Source organism: Ornithodoros turicata, chromosome 7, assembly GCF_037126465.1.
Source record: "Ornithodoros turicata isolate Travis chromosome 7, ASM3712646v1, whole genome shotgun sequence".
NCBI classification, from domain to species: domain Eukaryota; kingdom Metazoa; phylum Arthropoda; class Arachnida; order Ixodida; family Argasidae; genus Ornithodoros; species Ornithodoros turicata.
This window is the reverse complement of record NC_088207.1, coordinates 23,609,178-23,629,829: the sequence shown is the minus strand read 5'-3', so window position 1 is coordinate 23,629,829 and position 20,652 is coordinate 23,609,178. Positions and strand designations below refer to the sequence as shown.

General features: G+C 47.6%; 1 protein-coding gene across 3 annotated transcripts in view; it reads right to left on the bottom strand.

Annotated features, from left to right (window-relative positions):
• Nucleotides 1-20,652, bottom strand: part of LOC135400354 (4-pyridoxate dehydrogenase-like) — a 66,049-nt gene that overhangs the window by 28,427 nt on the left and 16,970 nt on the right. For 2 of the 3 annotated variants that reach the window (XM_064632187.1, XM_064632189.1), the window contains exons 2-5: nt 15,209-15,296; nt 14,742-14,891; nt 4,116-4,318; nt 1,222-1,411 (exon numbers count right to left, since the gene is read on the bottom strand). In XM_064632187.1, coding sequence (XP_064488257.1) covers nt 1,222-1,411; nt 4,116-4,318; nt 14,742-14,883 — 535 coding nt within the window. In that variant the 5' untranslated portion in view covers nt 14,884-14,891; nt 15,209-15,296. Of the gene's footprint in view, nt 1-1,221; nt 1,412-4,115; nt 4,319-14,741; nt 14,892-15,208; nt 15,297-15,375; nt 15,469-20,652 lie in introns of those variants that run through there. The other variant, XM_064632188.1, reaches the window with a different exon arrangement.

Sequence of the window (20,652 nt, the reverse complement as noted above, 5' to 3'; positions counted from 1 at the left end):
AGGAGAACAAAAATCTAGATTCGTAAAATTGTTGAGAGGCGACGGCACGCATTGCAGAGCATGCCCGCGCACTGAACCTGGCGATAGCAGCGCCGCCGCCAGCTTGCTCTGAGCGCCGTCACGAGGCGCAGCCTTCTCCTTTCATCCAGAGCCGTATCCAGAGCTTTTAATATACGGCTCTGCCTCCAGACAGAGCCGTATATTAAAAGAGAGTCTGGCCATTGGGAGGAGTCACAAAAAGAGGCTCGACCTGTCAATCACAGTTTCGCTCCTCTGATTGGTTTGCTTTTTACCAAGGGGGTCGCCATGACACCATACTGCCACCCAAAATGGCGACGAAAACAAGCACAGTGAAGCGGGGATTTCGTGACAAAAAATTTTCACAGACTAACCTGATTTTACGCTGCAAATGTACATCCTAATATAAATTTCTCAGAAATCAGTTTCAACTTATGCTCATCCATCGATATCCAACTGAAAATAATACGTTTTGTCGCCGGTGTTAGGCCTAGTGAACACGGCGATCACAACGAAATCATAGCAAAAACGGCGCTGTGCTGTACAATCTTATATTTAACAGCTGGATTTTATGGATATAAACATTCTTGCCTCTTATATTCCAACTATTCATGTAGATTTGTTTAAAAATCATACCGACAACAGAACGTGTCCCAGCAGGTGGTTCTGCCGGCAACGGTACAACGACGGAAGCAGACGACAATTCCCGACGTGCCTTACGCTCCCTAGGTGGCGCTTATCAAATCTGCACCAACAATTCACTACTTTTGCAGATTGCGAGTGGTATCCATTTCAATCCCATCCAATCCACTTGCCACCCAAAATGGCGCTGCCCATGTTGGATAGGGGGGAAAATAGTGAGGATAGGCTGATTGATAGCGCCCCATATTTCAAGACGTCATTGGTCGGAAAACTGAAAAAGTGGGTGGAGCTTCAGGTATAGGCATGACCCATTAATGGCCAGACTCCCTTTTCATATACGGCTCTGCTTTCAACGCACTGCACTCTTCTAGGTGACTGTATTGTCGTACACTTTGCTATGGATATGATCGGTAGGGATGATAGGATGGAGACATCACTCCTGAACGTTTCTGGATCGACGTTTACTGCCTTGTTCTTACCATCATTGATGTTGATTTGTGTTCGATTACTCGACATTATCTAACAATCCAATTTGTTAGGACTATGCTGTTGGTTACTCACCGTTCTTGACATATTGTTGAACCATGAAGTTTTCTACGTCCTTGAAATATGGTAAGACGTCCTTGTATGCCCATCCGGCTGCACCCGCTTTCTCCCACCGATCGTAGTCTTCGGGGTTACCACGTTTGTAGATAAGAAAGTTTATAGCGCTACTTCCTCCAAGCACTTTCCCACTTGTCCAGCGACTAACCTGAAATGCGTGATGGACAACGTTCTTTCTTCTGCATGTGCCTCCAAAAAAGAGCCACTGGCCTGTCATGGGAAGCGATTTATCCTTCCTATCATTCACGATGCATCATACATCTTCAGTTATTTTTACGCTTATTTGTGTTTACTCCTACTATTTTTACTTATTTGCGGTAGCATGTACGTGCTACGGCGTTTCCTGCACGAATGTTGATTGCGCTTACATCTATACATGCCTCTGTTCCTGATCATGTAATATCCCTGTCACACGGCAAACCAAATGACATTCCCCGCGCATTTCATTCGTCTGTCTTACATCGAGCTACACCAAGAAACCGAATGTCATTCGCAACTGACGTCACAGTCGATAATTAAGACACCAGAGACGAACATATGAAGCGTTATACAGTTACATCAGTTATATTTTTATTTCTGTTGCTTGAAACTAGAGAAAGCTGGATTATTTCACAAAATCGTTGCTTTTTCAGAGACACTTATGGTCAAGTACCACAAGAAAAGACAACTAAGAAGCCTATCAGCACCTCACTTGGCAACGTGGCGACTGGGAACGAGGGTAGTACTCCGGAAAAACAGCCTTCCTTCCTTCCTTCGTGTCAAAAGTTATCAAATTCGTGATAATATATTGAAGTACACGCTTACATTAGCCTTTCATTTCTTCAAACAGGCTATCGTTGTTGTTTGTGTTAGCTCTCTACTGCGAGGCTACGCTTTCGGCGGTGCGAGAGGGTAAAGCGAATGAGCTCCCCGAAGTCATTCGCTGGATGAATATCACTCGCATGTATTGCCCTTTGATTTCGCTGTGTGACACGAAACGAATGCTATTCAATGCGAATGTCATTCGCTGCGAGTGACGTTAAATATGCGGTGGGAGGGGGGAGGGGTATAAGCTAGCATATATTTAGTTTTTATATTTACGCATCCCCCTCTCATATGTATATGGCCCCAGCAGACTTGTACAAAATACTGCGCAAAAGTATTTAAAATAAGATACTAAATATTCTACGGAAAAAGTACTTAAAATAGAGTACAAAATACTCAAAACTGAAAGTAATTTGAGTAGAGTACTAAATACTCTAAGAAGTATTTAAGATACTATTTAAAGTACTTTAGTATTAGCAGTAAGTGAAACGCGTATTCTGAACGTGGCCTTACAAATGAAAGGAATAAACTTCATCAGCTATGCATATCTTTCATTTGCAACGTCTTGGTGTCAAGTAATGTTTGGTGAACTTTGGTGAACCCAAGTAAACTTTGTTGATATGTTCTGACCCAAAACTTCGTAATCCCTCCTGTATGTCGGTTCGGGTCTTTCAACCTCTGGCACGTGTTTATTGCTTTGATGACCAAGGAAATAAATGCCGGGATTTCTTGTACCTAATCCCCTGGTGATTCACCTGGCAATATGAATAGGAACGGTTTTCTGACGAAGCTTGCTATTGAGAAGCAAGGCCAGGCTTGGGACCAGCCTATTGTAGAAGAGGATAAATGACAGATTCGCGAATTCCCGAAAAAAAAAAGAAAACGAAGAAAAAGGGGGTTAAATTACAGTGAGCTGAAAATCTCGGCACGGCGGGAAGCGTGCTGGATATGGCTTGACGAGGAAGGAAAGTATTTTGAGTACTGAGTAGCAAATACCGAAAAAAGCATTTTAAATACATTAAAAATACTTCTCGCAAAAAAGTATTGAGTAGAGTACCAAAATTCCGGAAAAAGTATTTAAAATACTGTATTTTGAGTACGTACTCAAGATACGTACAAGTCTGGGCCCCAGGAGCGCATTGGAGGTTATTCTCATAAATAAAATACATAAATGGCTTCTAGCCCCCAGAGTGTACGTACTCTCCGTTTTTGTCCACTGGTACTGAAATTTACTCCCCAGGCCTGCCAATGGTCTCCTCCATGCAATAGTCTACGTAAATATCCAGTGTTCGTGAACTTGATGGGATAAGGCTAAACGATCTCGGCTAACTGAGCAACTTTCCGCCCACACAGAGGAAAAAATAGAGATTCTTTCTTGCGAAGTTGTGGCCCATGCATTTTGCAACATTTTATATCATTCGACATGACACGGCTGGCGGTTTAATTCAAAGTATTTTCATTGACGCACATGTAATCATGCAACTGGGGCTCTTAGAACAGAGCGCGAAATGCAGACCCCACTCTGTGGCATTCATTTACTATCGTGCATTTACTCCCATAAGGTACTAATTGTGTGTATATTTAGAGTCCCAAAAGGAGCAAAATGACTCTTTTTCTTTTAAGAGTCCGGTTCCTGCAACTTGTTCCTAAAATATGTAACAGGTTACAGCTGAAAGTTACTTCCTCTGGAAGAGTTATCAGTTGCAGTTACTTTTCCAGCAGCTAGTTATTGTAGCTAGTTACATCTAAGTTACTTCAGAAGACTGGCTATATGCCACCATTTCGCTCAGAAAGGAGGAGACAGCATGGCGTAGGACGGGTAAAAAAATGGGAAGCCGCACGTTGCGGTCCCCGTACCTCACGCACGCCTAGCGAGTGCTGTTCCATCTGAGCCACGAACCCGCCCAAGCTGCAATCGATGTTAGCTGCGCACCGCAAGAACTGCAATCGTCCCGCCAAGACCTTCCCAGCTAGCGATAATTTTCCTGAGGCTCCCACAGGTCAAGCATAGACGGTGTTGTAGGCTTGAGAACACCTTCAAGACTCACCTTGTCTACGACGGAAAGGCAAGCGTTTTTCTGTGGCACTGTCCTGTATTTCCAGTCAAAGTGCTCGTTGATTTGCAAAGAGGCGGTCAGGGGAATTAACGTCGTTGCGTCTTCGGACTTTCCAGCTTCGATTACGAGTACGGTGATGTTGGGGTCTTCTGACAATTTGTTGGCCAGGACACATCCCGCGCTTCCTCCTCCCACTGCAATCAATGTACTCGCTTTGCAACGGAATAATAATAACAATAATAACAACAACAACAACAATAATAATAATAATAATAAAAACTAAAGAAGTAATACTCGTGAGACATGGACACGAAAAATGACATCAGGAGCTTAATCCTTCACATCTTAATGTCATTCGTGTGGTGCGACACCAAGAGAATTATTGACACCTGCCGGAATGACAGTTTCTGTTCAATGAGACAGCAACAACCCCTCGCCGGTGAAATGCCTACTCTCGCTCCCATTGCGCGTCTCTGTTTTGTTATTGCACCATATATCTTTTTACCATACAGCACCACGTTATTTTATAATTTCAGGTTGCACGAGTATTCTTTGACGAGTAGTATTAGGGACGATAGGCACGATGCAGTGTTGTTTGTTTTGAACAGGGTACCGCTTGGCAAATGGATTTTACGTGATCAAGTTAGTAAGGCATATTACACTTGCGACCCGTTTAATAACCTTTGAGATTTTGAACGAGAATAAAATTTAGGTGACTAGTGAGCGGGCGGCACCAACCGGCACCGCGGGGTTTAATGTCATTACAAACTGACGGGCTTTGTGGATAATGCCATTCGGAACCAAAATGGCATCAGAGATCAATGCCATTTGCTCGCCTAATGTGATTTTCATTCTAGGATGACGTTCATTGTGACGTTCATCTCAAATGACGCTTAAAGGTTCCTTGTAGGCGGTGTCCGCGAGGAATTTGGAATTCTGAAGTTGAATTTCATTTCTTTTTAGAGGGTAAAAGGTAAGGGAAAAAAACAACTCTGGCGTGACGGGACTCCTCTTCCCGCTTACAGTAGTACTGCACAACAATACTACAATACAACATTATACATCTATTGCTTACGTATACAACAATATATCATCACCATACTGCACAAGCAATATGCAGTATTACACAACGAAAATATTACAGTTTCAAAAGACACAGCCGAAAACACAGGCAAAGGAGGCACGCACAGGAACAGGAGGAGCTGCCGAACTCATGACTAAAATTATTCACTTCCGCACGCACACTTGAACACAAGAGCAACAGGTGGCCCAAACCTGTTTAAATTACTTCCTTAGATAACAAACTTCCTCCTGAATGAAGCTGATAGATGGTGTGCTGACACATTTATCTCCCCCGCGCATGAATCCAAAAGGCTTTATACACCACTCGATGACCCTGAAATCGGAGGCGTGTATCAGTAACAGTCATGTCGAAGAAATGCGAACAGCCACGTTCTCGCTTTTTGCAATGCAATGCCGTAGGAGACAATCTCGATTAAAACATTTTTATCTCATATATCACGGACTTACAGGCATTCCTCCAGATCATTATCTTTTTCCACCGAGTTACACTTGAGAACGCGTAGACCATGATTGTAAGGTTGAACCCTATCGTTTCCATATGTTCGTTTTCAAAAATTCTTTTTTCCTAAAACAGTTGTAGACTTCCAACGTGACCTTGTTTCTTCTTCAAGTGCCATTTTTGTAAAAAGTTATGCACGTGTGTGTTAGAGTGATTGAATTCTCGGATTATGTCGTCATTGAGTTGTTCTCTCCTCTCCTCTCCCCTACACAATGCACTTAGGTGGAGCAGTTGGTAATAAATGGTAGGTGATCATGCGGGGAGGTGCACTTCAGGAGCCCGCCTGTTCGCGTAATCTAGTAGTCACACGCCTGTCCCTCTGGCCAACGTAATCTTTCTCATGGGACAGAGGAGAACAGTAAACCACACCCGGCAGGCACTGGACCCAACTGTTTTTGTGTTTGATGTTACACCACTGTATTTTCACTTTGGAACAAAGACCATACATATTGCAAGTGGCCGAGATGATCACAGGGACCCTCTGTCTGTGACCTACATTTTTTATATAGTGGACAAGCCTGCGAACATAGGGTACAGACACCGGCCTACCTTTCACCCGGTGCCTACCAATCTTTGAGTAGCCCTTACATATGCCGACGCATTGGAATTGTCATGATACTGACTTCCCTAGCTTAAGGCGGACTCATGCGATCTAGTTAACGTTCGCTTCCGGAGAGGGTTGGCTGCACCGTCGCAAAATTGTTTTCTTCCCTTTGCTTTTCTCACGCGCTCTAAGAAAGTAATATAATCGGCGCCTGCGTGCAGAACATGCTAGCAAACGACAAAGCCATTATTTTCATTCGCAGGGATGTGGAAAACTGCAGTAAGGTTGTCGAATTTGTTGATTGCAATCAATTCCCAGACTACTACGCTGCCGGAATGACATCATTTTGGCCCAAATATCACAGGCGGGCGATTTGCGATCACGGCGAGAAGCGATTTTGTTGCAACTCCCATAGGCTCCCATGTACTGAAAATCTGAGAAACTTTGATTCTCCAAAAATCAGTGGATCGCGTCATGCCTTCAAAAATGTGTCGTTTCCTAGTTAAACTCGGCGAGAACACGCTTGTACTTGTTTCGTGTAGAAATTTAGCGAGGTTTACGGGAACCCTGCGAACAAGAATTCTCCATTGTCTTTCTTAAAGAAAACTGTAAAGTGAATTTCAACCAGCGTTTTTGGCTCTCGTGCTCCAGTGAAAGCAGACGTGAAAGCGAGACTGTATGATGCATTGAAAGCGTCGCCGTACCTGAAGTATTTGAAATCTTGAAGCCATTTATATTTATTTCACCCCAAGGGCCCTATTTATATAGTAGTACTCAGTCAAAATATTTTTCAACCCGTTTCGCAAGCACAGGTGGAAATCTAATAATAGAATTTTGTCCTTAATCCAGTGCCATGGTGTAGGACGGCACCTGAACACAGCTGTCTCGTTTTCCTCTATTCTTTTTGTTTTTTTGACAACCTGACATACTTGGATATAACATGTGGTATCCTATAGATAGTGCTCCAGCGGAGCTGCTGCTCAGCGTGGGTGTATAGATGTAAATTTACAAAAAAAAAAAAGTGGGACAAACTTACAGACGCAGGCTTTGTTCAACGGCATGTGCAGCTTATTCATGCCCCCTTTGCACAAGCGATGAATGTCGAATAAAACTTGCTGGAACTCGAACGCTTGCCTTTACCACTTGGAAAAGTAACTGTAAAGTATAGGTACGTTACTTTTTGCTGGGATTCAAACAAATGCCGATTCTACAGAGTACCTGTACTTATAACTTCGCTACTTTTTTTCGTGCAGCGCTTGTGACTATAACTTTGCTGCTGCTTAAAGTTCCCTTTTGCCCAAGATTGCCACTCTACCACTTTTTCACGATCGATACAAAATAGCGGTATATACAGGGTCTTACCCTATAAAAGTCTACCCGCGCTGGCGTGCCGTGCTCGCTAGGTACTCAATGCAGGTGGCACATTGTGTTGTCTACGTATAAAGCTCATTAGGACATTCAATCATGGCAAACATCGAAGTGATTGAGCACCGCAATGCAAAGTTATAACGCAAAATGTGCGATTCCCGTAGGCAAAACAAGAAACCAAGATGGCGGTTGACCTGCAACCTTGACGTATACTACTGCTCCGTAAGCATGCATGTTAGCATCGGAAAAGGCATATAGGATTAGATGCCTGCCTGTAGTGGAATCCAGTGGTCCGAAGTAGTGGCACACTTTAACTAGACCCAAAGTTAGAAGCTCTGCGCACCAAGACTTCCACTCGGTTAAGGCCTCTTCCGGAAGCTTGTCATCCCACTTTACTCCAGAAATCCAAAGTTGTTGGAACAGTTCCTTCACCCGAATGGTGAAAGGACTTAGCATTCCAAGTGGATCGAAAATTCTCGAAGCGGCTTGTAACACGTAACGCTTCGTATCCGCCGTTTCCGAAAGAAACGTGAATAGGGATTTCATCGTCACCTGCAGTTTATCCTGCTCTCTGTCCCATGACACTCCCAGTATCTTCTGCGGGCTTAACAACTGCTGCTTTTCCTGAGTTCCGTGTACGGGACTTTCACGTCCATCAAATAAAGCTTGTAGTCGATCGTTACTGGTTGTCCACTTTCGAAGGTTCATTCCTGCTGTGTTCATGATTTCCAGAGCTTCACGGTAGAGCTTTTCTGCCTCTTCCTCTGAGTCTGCGCCAGTAACCAAATCGTCAACGTAAAACGAACGGCTCAATTTTCTTGCTGTTGTTTCTTGGCCGCCGGTAATGGTAGCAAGATGGTGCTGGATGGTAGCTGACAGTAGGAAGGGACTCGAGGTCGCTCCAAACGGAACTCTCGTCATACGCAGAACCTGTACCCCATCCAGATCATTATGAGAAGCCTCCTGGTCAGGTTGATGTTGAAGCCAAATATATCGAAAAACGTCTCGGTCCTCTTCCCGAATCAGCACCTGGAGAAACGCCTTTTCTATATCCGCGGTAAGGGCGATCTTGTAACTCCTGAATCGCAGAAGTAGCTGCAAAATATCGGGATTCAAATTGATACCCTTATCCAGGCACTGATTCAGGGATATGCTGTCTGGCGCATGAGAAGAGGCGTCGAAGACGACGCGTACTTTAGTTGTCGCTCGGTCTTCTCGTATCACGGCTGAATGAGGCATATAATATACCGCGTTCTTTGGTTCTATGCTCTCATCGACGACTTCAGCATGACCCAGATTCAAGTAATCTCTGATGACACCGTCATACCGAAGTAACAGGCCATCCGTTTTCCTAAGCCGTGCTACAAGCTTGTGTGCTACAAGTGTGACAGCGACGTCGTAGTTGTCATTCAACACAACTGCAGGATCAATCTTCCATGGTAGAGCCACTTCATATCTGTCCTCGGTCTTCTTCGCCGTTTTAGAGAAGTTCTCCATTACCGCAGAGGTGTCGGCAATGCCGGTTTCTGGTAGAATACCCACGGAGTCAATCTCCCAGAACGTCCGAAGAGTTGGCTCCCATAAAGTCTCATCTTCTCTCGATATCGCGTACTCCACCGATGAATGAACTCGTAGGACACACGCTACTGCGGACTGTTGAAGGTAGGCTCCTTGGCGAAACTCTACAGCAGATGAAACCCTGGTCGGTCCTTGAATTGACCACCAGACTTTGAAACCCATTTCTCGTCGCTAATGTCACTCACCCAATCGTCGGCGCAGATTTCTTAAGCAATTTCAACCTCGCCGTCAACATGTGCCACCGGGCGTTGCTCGACGAAGCCACAACGCTCCGTCACGGGCGTTGCTACCTGCATACCATCGTCCGGAATCCACGTCCTGCGCCCGTCAGTCCCGTCACCGTACGATTCCATCCTCGTCGACTTTCCCGACGTCATGTCCCCATCCAATGACTTGAACCCCCTCAAGCACAGCGTCTTCCACCACGTCGAGACCACCGGCCCTCCTGTGTTCACTCGACCTCGACGCCTCGCACCTGAGAAGCTCAAGATTGCGCGCTCCGAGTTCCAGCACACGCTTGACCTCGGAATCGTCAGACCATCATCCATCGGCCATCACTACGCCTTTTGGGCTTTTTGAGTATCTCCGCATACCCTTCGGTCTCAGGAATGCGGCGCAGTCCTTTCAGCGTTTCGTCGACGAAGTTATCCGAGGCCTCCCTAACTGTTTCGCGTACATCGATGACATCTTGGTCGCGAGCCGAACACCAGAAGATCATTGCCAGCACCTTCGCGAGCTCTTCACCAGGCTCTAGCAGTACGGACTCATCATTAATCCTGGCAAGTGTCTCTTCGGCGTACAAGAAGTGGAGTTCCTCGGACACCTTGTTTCTCAAGACGGCATCCGCCTTCTTCCAAGCAAAGTTCAGGCTGTCCGTGATGTTCCGCTGCCCTCAACACAGAAGAAGCTGCGGGAATTCCTCGGTATGATAAATTTTTACCGGCGTTTCATTCCGAACTGTGCTACCACCATGCAACCTCTGAATGCCCTCCTCTCCGCGAAAGCCAACCCGTCAGCCAAAATTGACTGGACAGACCATACGCTGGCCGCCTTCAATACCCTCAAGACCTCTCTGGCGGACGCTGCCCTCCTAACCTACCCACTTCCTGATGCTCCCACCAATCTCCTTGCCGACGCCTCCAACACCGCCGTGAGAGTTGTCCTACAGCAAGAGATTAGAGGCGCCTGGACGCCTCTCGGTTTTTTCTCGAAGCCCCTCCGATGTGCCGAGCATATAGCACCTTCGGCCGGGAGCTTCTCGCGATCCATCTGGCAATACAGCACTTCTCCTACTTCTTGGAAGGCCGCGAATTCCACGTGGTGACCGATCACAAGCCACTCACCTACGCCATACACACCAACCGCCCTACGGCCACACCCCGTGAGGTCCAACAGCTCGTATACATAGCAGAATTTACGACTGACATCCGCCACATTACGGTAGTCCAAAACGCCGCAGCTGACGCCCTCTCCCGCGCTCAAATTGCGTCTGTCTCGCAGTTACCACCTACCGTCCACTTTTCCGCGCTGGCAGCGGCGCAAACCGATGACCCAGTGCTGCAACAACTCCGCTCTGGCTCATCCTTGGACATTCAAGATATCCACACCCCATATCCGGACTCAACCCTTGCATGTGACGCGTCTACTGGCTTCCCACGTCCATACGTGCCCGAGCAATTTCGTTTTTCCATCTTCAAAATGCTTCATGCACCTTCTCACCCAGGAATTCGGGCCACTTAGCGTCTGGCTTGCCAAGGCTTCATTTGGCCTCACATAAACTCTGACATCCGGCGCTGCACTCGCTCTTGCCTGGCTTGCCAGCGAGCAAAAATCGGCAGACACACAGTCACCCCTGTGCAAGCCTTTCTGCCTCCCTCTCATCGCTTCCAACAATTCCATGTGGACATTGTCGGGCCACTTCCCCCTTCTCGTGGTTTCCGGTATCTATTTACCTGCATCGATCGCTACACGCGCTGGCCGGAAGCACAACCCATCCAGGACGTTACCGCTGACACCGTTGCCCGTACCTTCCTGTTAGTATGGGTCTCCCGATTTGGAGTTCCCGAAACCGTCACGTCGGACTGCGGCCGCCGATTCGAGTCAAAGCTGTTCAACGACGTCATCAGATTGCTTGACTCGACGAGGCACTGGACCACCGCGTACCACCCTTCCAGTAACGGCATCGCTGAGCGCCTCCATCGGCTTCCATCGGCAATTAAGACTTCGCTCCGCGCGCAAGTCGATCTAACACTTTGGGTGGGCAACATTCCACTGGTACTTCGCGCCGCTCTCAAGGCTGACTCCCCCGCTTCCCCTTCCATCTCCCCTGTGCTTTCTTCGCTACTCATCAAGCCGCTCCCATCAGTACCGACGCCTTTCTGCAGCAGCTGCGTGACACTTTCCGTGACATCCGCCCGGTCCCCCCGCGTCTTTCTTCGGCCCCATCCCCTTTCATCCACAAGGACATCAACCACGTGTCTCATGTCTTCATCCGCCACGACGGCATGCGTTCCTTCCTCCAGCCCCAGTACCTTGACCCTTACAAAGTCCTCAAGCGCGCCTCAAAATTCTTCACGTTCGACATCGCGGGCCGCGAAGACACCGTCTCATTGGACCGCCTCAAACCTGCGTATCTCGACGCACCTGACATCCACCTCCACAGTGTCAGCTTCCCCGACCAGCCGAGTACCAAATCTGACACCCCTGTCCCATGCCACGTCCACTGGTCTCCCCACTTGGTCCGAACCACTCCGTGACTGGCCGGGGGAGTGTCTGTGGCGGCTGGTAGCGCCATCGGTGTTTGGCTCAAGGAAGAAGACGGCATCTCGAGCACCCGGCCGCTGGCCTTACCCGATTCCATTAAAAACCATCTTCACTTCTCGCCCGATCCTAGTCCCTTGTGGTCGCTCCTATCTTAGCTCCCACACGACCTATGACTAAAGAGCGCAATATTTTCACAAGCGACCTTGGAGTTCCAGGGGGGAGGGGCACGGCCCCCCTTGCCCCCCTCTTGGTACGCCCATGCTCGCTTCCCTCCAACTGTGCGGCCAACAAGGTTCATGTATGTTTCTGGAGCATTGCTTGTCGTATCCAGGAGCTGCGCGTCTACTCTGTCGGAAAAGGTGTCTATAGCCTTCTGTTACTTAGATAGCATTACTTTTGAGCGAAGCAACAGCCTTCTTTTTTCTGTTTGTTGCGGTGGTTCGACAGATTCCTTCCGTCTCACGGGACCGTACTCGCTCCGGCAGCCGTCGATCATGCATACCAAAGACGTGGTATGGGCCATTTTTTAGTTGATGACTGAGAGAGCTAAGAGCGTTAGGAGTTACACTTGTCACTGTTTCGGCGTTGCGCCTTATTGTAGTCCGCGCTAGGTTCTTCAACATTTTGATATTTCTGGACGACAGTTTCTTGCTTGCTACTTTGCCATCAGGGGAACTAAACGACTCGCTGTCTTCAGCAATCTGAAATAGCTTATTGGTTTAGTTTTTTTTTCTTTCTATAATATGATTTCTGCACTGAACTCTTTGGACGTCTTTCCCGTACGGAACAGCTGAACGAACTGCCACAAAAACACTTCTGTCCCCGTCTCCAATCAAGGTAGTGCACCTGATATGTCATACATCGATACGCTTTCTTGAAATCTCTGTACAATAATGTCCCTGTCCATAGATGTGGAGGACGACGTTCAATTACGGGAGCATGGATGCGCCGGATTGTTCTGGTGCTCTGAGCGACGATACACCGTAAAGTACTTATTGGTGACGCCAATGAAAAACATTTACCGTGAGAACATGTCAACTATGACGGCAACTCCGACACTTGCATTATAACCATGCCCAAAAGACCGTTTGCTCCATCCGCTGTCGACGATTACTGGGATCTCTCAGTACCCTTCCGGGTCCGTTGTCTCCCCGCACTTTATTGCGAGCTATCTTCCTTGCGCTGTGGCAGTTGCATAGATTCCAATAGTGTCTCATGTACATCTTCATCAACACGTCTCTCACACTTGGCATACAGTGAATACCATAAGAAGGACATGTTGATGACTGCTGCTAGCTCCCTGGCTTGCGAAAATCCGATGCCCACCGCGAGGCACCCTCTTACTAGGTCATTTGCGGCCACCTCCTGGCTGCGGACGTAATGACTGAACGGACACAGTGGAGCCCTGAAGCATTGATACCACTCTAACATGCTTGTGCAACACAAGTCCCCCGCAAAAGGCACAGGACTCAATGCCGAATTACGCGCTGTAGACGAAAGACAATAACTGACGTAGCCCTACATTGCCTTTCTGGCTGGACGCCACTGCCGGGGAGGCACTTCCGTTCTCGTTGCCTCGACGGTGTACATGTTACCGCTGCTTGGCCTACCATCACAATACACATGAAGACCCGTGTCGGGACAAGGTCCTCAACTGGAGCCAGAAAACTTCCCTCATTGATCTCCAACGTATCTCCGAGGCCCTAGCCGACCTTCTCCGACAACCCTTCCCAGGTTCACTACCTTGTCGAACCATAATGCCTGATCATGTATTTTCCCCGTCCCGCAAAATTGTTACAGGGTCTGCAACCTTCATGAAAATTTGTGCGCTTGTGAATGCTGGGCAAAAAAAAAAAAAAAAGGAAGTGAAGGTCGAACCATAGGTTACCATTCTCCTCGAGAGTTTAGGCTCAAGCTGAATCATTTTTCTCGAAGCAGTGTGAAATAAATGCAACTAAAAGAAAAACTAGACGCCAGAGAACACAGGGTTTCCCACACATTCAAATCACAAAAGTAATTGCATTAGTGATCAAGCTTCAGTCCTTCAGCGAACAGCACGCGCAAACTGGGCCCCAGTATACCGAGCCACCGAACTGTGGCTTGGAGGCGCCCAGTCAACTACCCATCTCACTGAGCATGCGTCGAAAAGCCTTGAAGCGATTGTGTAATCCCGTTCGCCCCGACGGAGATATGAGAGAGAGAGGGCCAGCTCTCAGGGCCAGTTCTCTTGGCGACGGCTGACGCAGCGTCGTGAGTCGGCGGCGGAAATAGACGCGCGGTTCCGGAGTCGGGACAGAAGAGACGTCGAGCCGAAGGGCTGCCATGCCGACCTTCTTTCACGAAGTCGGCGAAAGCTGCTGAGAACGACAGCTGGCGACCAATTAGGTGACACAGAAAGGCCACGCCTCCTGATTTTTCGTCGCGCTGACGGGGCGGCGGGAATGCGCCTCTACTTCCGCCGCCCGCTCACGACGCCGCGTCGGGCGCAAGAAGACGCGCGCGCAAGAATTCTGCCAGAATGCCCAACATTCTGCTCTGCCCCGCGCCCCCTGGAAAAAATCCTAGCACTAGTTATCAGCCGATATCTGTAATTGAGTCACTTGCCAAGACTTCTTGTAGCATTTGTACTGCCGTAAAGTGACCGATGACTACACGTACGTGTCACCATACTAACTGTGAGGTCAACCTTTCCCTTCCTCTTTCTTTTTTCTCTCTTAATAAACAACCCCGCCCCCACCCCCCCGTGAGGTCCTTATAGCTGTCCGAGAGAGGATAAACTCACCGATAACGTAGTCGTACTGAGGTAGAATAGTGCTCTTGTCGTAATACGAGTCGGGCGGAGGAATTGTGAACGTTACCGCCGCTATCAGAAACGTCAAAGTGAAAGTGATAGGTTTTGGAGTGTGGGGCAGCTCGATGTCCATCTTGACCTCTGGAACACGAACAACGCGTTGTACAAACATGTGCAACCACATGTCACAGTATTCATGTGTCACCCTCCATAAGGAGATTTTCTTTTCTTTGCTGGACAATAATTAATGAGAAGTATCACACAAGGCCCACGCCTCCACATTACAACAATTCAAGCGAGACAACGATATCATTAATGGTACGCTAGCCGCATATGAAGCGAAATTCTAGTTTGACAACAATAACTTTAGTTTGATTATGATGATAGGACAGTTTAACCGCCAGGGGTAGTACTCTCTCCCAGTGTTGGCGGTGATGTGAGTGCTAATTGTCACTTACGGCTGTGTTGTCGCTCCTCGAAATGATTGAATCCCGAGACCTACGTGTTTCGTGCCGTTCTTCTGCAGTGCAGTCAATAGCAGGGGTTCTGCGAGAAAAAGAATGAAACGTGCGACATTTACCCGCGCGCAGCCAGAATTTAACCTTATTGAACACCTGCTACTTACTCCAGTTTAGCTCTAGGCGATATAGGGCACGGACGTGACTATGTGGGAGTGGCAAACCCGGCGGGTTGGAAGTTTCGTGTCGAGAGACAGTTTCGCATCTGTTTTCTTTACCCCTTGTCGGTGTAACCTACAAAACCGTGCATGGTCCACACGTTATTCCCCTCGCTCGATCGTAACTTCCTCACGCGACACAAGACTGCGTGCGCAGAACCTTGAGAACGGATACTACATTAAATATATTTGTTGTTATTGTTGTTGTTACTACACTGGTTTGCTCGTTGGCCTATAGTAGTCCAGAGGTGCTAAACTATGTTGCCGCATATGCGGCTCGTAGTTCGCTATTCTCCAGCACGGGGGCCTTCGACCACCGAGCGGAAGGAGGCTATATACCCTCTCAAAAAGTTCAAAGAAGTGTTAGGAATGAAGCCAAAGATGCGCAGTACCGGTGCTCTTGTCCATGTTTTGCAACACGCGTCCGTATCTGGGCATAGTGTTCACATAGGAACTGCTTATGAAACTACATGCAAACTGCAAGTCAAAGAATACAGCTCTGGTTCAAAGAAGACGACCTTTTAGTGACCAGAAGACCCAACTGTCTCCAGCCACTTGGCCTGTGGTGTCAAGTACCACACTGCCCGTCGTCCCCGCCCACGGCCATTTTCGTTTTGTGCCACTGAGCTGACTACTATGTCGCTCGAGCCTCGCTTTAACCTCGTCGTCAATCCTGACACCCCCCACCCCCCTTTCAAGTTAAGCGTCGCCATGCAGAGAGACATTTGGAGACGATTTGCACAGGAAACGTGCAGACCCAGAGCAGAACGAAACAGTTCGCAGTCGCTTGCAACCATATTCAACACGGTGCACTGGATAACTAGGGTATGTACGTTCCACGGATGGCCGGTATTTTATTCGCTGACAAAGCCACTCTTCTCAAAAGCAAAATTCTTAAAAATCAAATGCAAAACTGGATTTACGGAACAGGGATAGCTCGCGCATTTGAAACTTAAACGTTAATTCAGTCTCGATATCAGCGACCACATTCCGCGTATATACTGAAGTTCAATGTCGAATTGTTGCAGCGCGAGAGCAGTTGTTGCAGTGCAGAGTTTTTTGTTGTGCTGAAAGCAAGCAAAAACTTCTGTAAACGCTAACTGGATATGGAAGAAATCGTTACATATTTTTGTTATATATTTTTATCGTTCACGTGCTGCAAGCAGTGAAAGTATTTATCTATGCGTAACGCTCGTCAAGCAACAGTGGAATTCGATCACTGTTACAGCTCCACTAAGCAGCTAGTCACATTATAGACGATAGCTTGAATTAAAAACACAGTATTTGGCAGGAAGAAATGTGAGTCACGTTATTGGTTATACCTTGACTCTGCAGATACGTGAGCTACTTGCAAAGACAGCCCCTTTCACCGTAACAAACGTTTTACACCCAATACACTTAGAATGAACGTGCCCCAACAACTTGTACTTCAGTATATGCTCCGGCCTCCGGTTATTTCGCCAAGAGAGGCCACTGCGAATGATCTGGTCTCTCTTCAAATCCGCGCTCGCTGTGGAGGGGGCAAAAAGGGAGCCTGCTGTTTTTTCAGCGTTTTTTGGGGCTGAGAGCATTTTTAACAATAACACCTTAAATAATAACCTTGGGCTATGATACTATAATATACTTACTGATCAAACTGCAAACAGTATCACAACTACTGAATTACGGGGTTTTTACACTGGCACCGGACAATATCCACCTCATATTCATATATCCATGAAAGACATTGTCTGGAAATTCCTAGGATCAGAAAACAGGGGTAAAGACCAGCTCCCATGGATATCCAGTGGATGTAAGTTGGACCCTCACGAAAATCCACTGGATATCCAAATATCCAGTGTTGCGACGTCTTATGAACGTCTGTGTGCAGTCGGCGGTTTGCTGGGAAGCAGCTGTGGCTATGAGAGGCGTACAGACGTGGACAGATGGAGAGTGGACAGCAGGAACGAGTGGGGGGACAGGTGGTTGGTATGCGTCCTGAGCCGACTTCATGGGCCCCTGTGCCGACATTCGGCTGGAAAGTGTTCGGAAAACCCAGGAAAAATGGGGACGGCACAGACGGCACAGCCAGTGCCAGGAGGGAGCAGTGTGAGTAAAATACGTCAAATGGTTATCATCCGTACGAACATTAACTGGCGTTCCGATAATCCAAGTGTCTTGCTGCCCCAGCGCCCAAATGATTGCGTAAACTTACCCTATCAATCGCAGACCACTTTGCGTGCGTCGGGGTAAGTTTCTTACCCAAGAAAGCAAGAGGCTGTTCTGTACCGCTATCGTTTTACGCTACGCAAGCTGCTACGAGGGTGGTTCCATAAGTTTCCGGCCCGACCAACTTTTAATAGTCATAGAGACGAAACAAGTGTATCACTTTTCGACACAGTCACCCTTAACTTCGGTGCACTTTTGACACCTTTCAACCAGCATTCTTATACCCTTGAAAAAATAATCCGAAGTTTTGTCCGCAAAATGCTGGAAAACTGCCGCTTGCACCTCACTATCGTTTTGAAATCTCCTTCCTCTGAGATCCCTCTTCAAGTTTGAGAACAGGAAGTAGTCACTCGGTGCCAAGTCTGGACTCTTGGGTGGGTGGTGGATTTCTTCGAAGCCACACTCCTTCAGTGCATCCTTGGCAACAGAAGCCGTGTGGACAGGGGCATTGTCCTGGAGCAACCTGCCGCGCCTCTTTTCCTTGATGGCGTCTCGCAGTCGGTGCAGGAGTGAAGCATAATAAGTCGCATTCACTGTGGTGTTCCTATCTATGAAGTCGATGAGGAGGATCCCGTGACAATCCCAAAATATTGTTGCCATGATCTTCTTTGTGGATTGTGTGACCTTGGCCTTTCTTGGGGGTGCTTCTCCTGGTTTGCGCATTCCATCGACTCCTTTTTCGAAAGGGGATCATAGTAGAGCACCATAGTCTCATCCCCTGTGACAATTGACTTCAATATTTCTTCTTCGTTCTCTTGACAGAGCTCCAAAAACTCTTTGGCACAGACGACGCGCAGGCACAGAAGAAGGCCCTCGCCGATGATGCGAAAAACGGTTGTTTTGGAAAGCCTCAGCCTTTCTGAGATTTCCTTCACCTTCAGACGCCTGTCGCTCAGCACTTCCTCCTCGACAAGAGACAAATTTTCTTGTGTCACCACTTCCACTGGACGACCATCGCGTGGAACATCTTCAATGGACTCTCGCACCAGTCGAAACTGCTTAGCCCAGTCTTTTACCGTTGTGTACAACGTTGTGTACAACGTGTACTTCCCTGTACACGTTGTCCAGTCGCGCTTTAATTTCTTTAGGCGAAAGTCCCTCTTTTGTCAAGAAGTTTATCGCAGCGCGGTACTCGATTTTTTTCCATTTTAACTGAAGAGTGCACCCTGGCTGTTTGAAATGCCGCTCTCCAACCGACAAAAGCATGGAGAGGGTTGAGGGTGGTGCTCCGGCCCTCCAACAGATGGCGCCACGCGTCGTTAATCACATTTTCAAATTCGCGCGCATTTTCTACCTCGGGCCGGAAACTTATGGAACCACCCTTACATCTGCGAGAGAAGCAAAAGCGTCTGTCGAGACGGGGAATAGCAAATTCAGTTACCAACAGGTTTCCGAGTGCCAGACCGTTTGTACAATCCCGGGACTTTGGGATTTCTAAATGTGAATCCCGGGATCCCGGGACGGGATCAGGATATTTTTTTTTGTAGCCATTCCCAGGATGCCGTATTACAAAATGTATCCACCTGTACGTCCATCATACTACCACTGACTGCGTTACAGTGTGCGTCTCCTGTCATCCCCGCGGAACATTCTAGCGAAAAGACACACACACACACACACACGCACACAAACAAACAAACAAACAAACAAGCAAGCAAGCAAGCAAAGACAAACACTGCTCACCGGGCAAAAGTTCGCCGCGTATTATAGTGAGCTTTCGCACCGTGCAGAAATATCGATTTTGCATTGGAATGTACGTTTCTTCTCGTCCGCCACAGAATATCTTATGGCTGCGCTCTAGGGGCGTATTTTCCGCAGTCGGCAGCGCACGAGAGGACATGACTTCGGCATGGCAGGGTGTTTTTGTTAAATACCCCGGCTAAATAGCTCGCGAACGGGTGCACCAATCGAATAACTTTCTTTTTTACAAGTATATATCCGATACCAGCTACAAGCTGCGCACCGTGCGAATGAGAGGGAGCCGCTCTTTATTTAAGTAAACATTCAGATGAGTTTCGTCAAAAACATTATTTCTAAAGACAGGGCGCCGTCGGCACTAAAATTGGTAGTACCCCTTTTGAGACCTTCAGTGGACACCTTTTAGAGAAAAATCTGCCACCTAAGCGGGTCATTTGTTACAGTAATTAATTGGTTTCGGTTTTCATATTCTTGTCACGGCTGGTCGCGGTGAAGTGCAAAAGGACGCTCTTCCACTCCCTTATCCGCCAATGAATTACATGTTCTTGAGCTTACTTCGCAACGGGGAGTACTGAAGAAAAAAGTAACTTTGGGCTACTGCTGTGCTTGTGGAAAGCATACTACCCGATTAACTGTATTTCGTCCGATAACTGTATTTCGTTCATATCAGTCAGATAAGCCGGGTGTGGAACTGGGGAAGCCTCTCTGATGCTGTTACTTCAGCACTTCGATAAACAGAATGACATTGCAACGACATTGAGTGTTCATCCGTGGACAGGAATAACCGACCAAAATAATGAGGTACAGCTGCTTAGGAATCAGTCATTTCTGCACCTGTTCCACTTTGGTGCCGAACGTAAGTGAGAATGCGTTTTCGGTTTGCCTTAGGAGGACACCCAAAAGGACAAATAAGAAGAGAAGAGAGAGACGCAGGCCACGCTATTGCGCCCGGTCACTCCACGGCACTTGACTTGGGGTGGGTTTTTTTTTATTCTACCCGGGTAACCCCCGGGTTACGCACCACGTGACCCGAGTGAGATGTCACGTGACCTGTGGGTAGGTACCCCCGTTTAGAAATTTTCGCCCATTACGAGTTACGCCCGTCTCAGCGAGCATGGCGGCAGAGGCAGACGACTTTTTTCACGAGGACATGATTGTAGAAGTCAGGGCGGCACTTGTGCTGCTTGACACATTTGACGAAGGGGAAGATGATGACGAAGGTAGAAAAAGGCATGCATCCAACGAAACAACAGTCGTGCTAAAGCCACCGAAATATGCTCGAAATCCGAAAGTTAAAATCCGCGGGACTCTCACTCAACG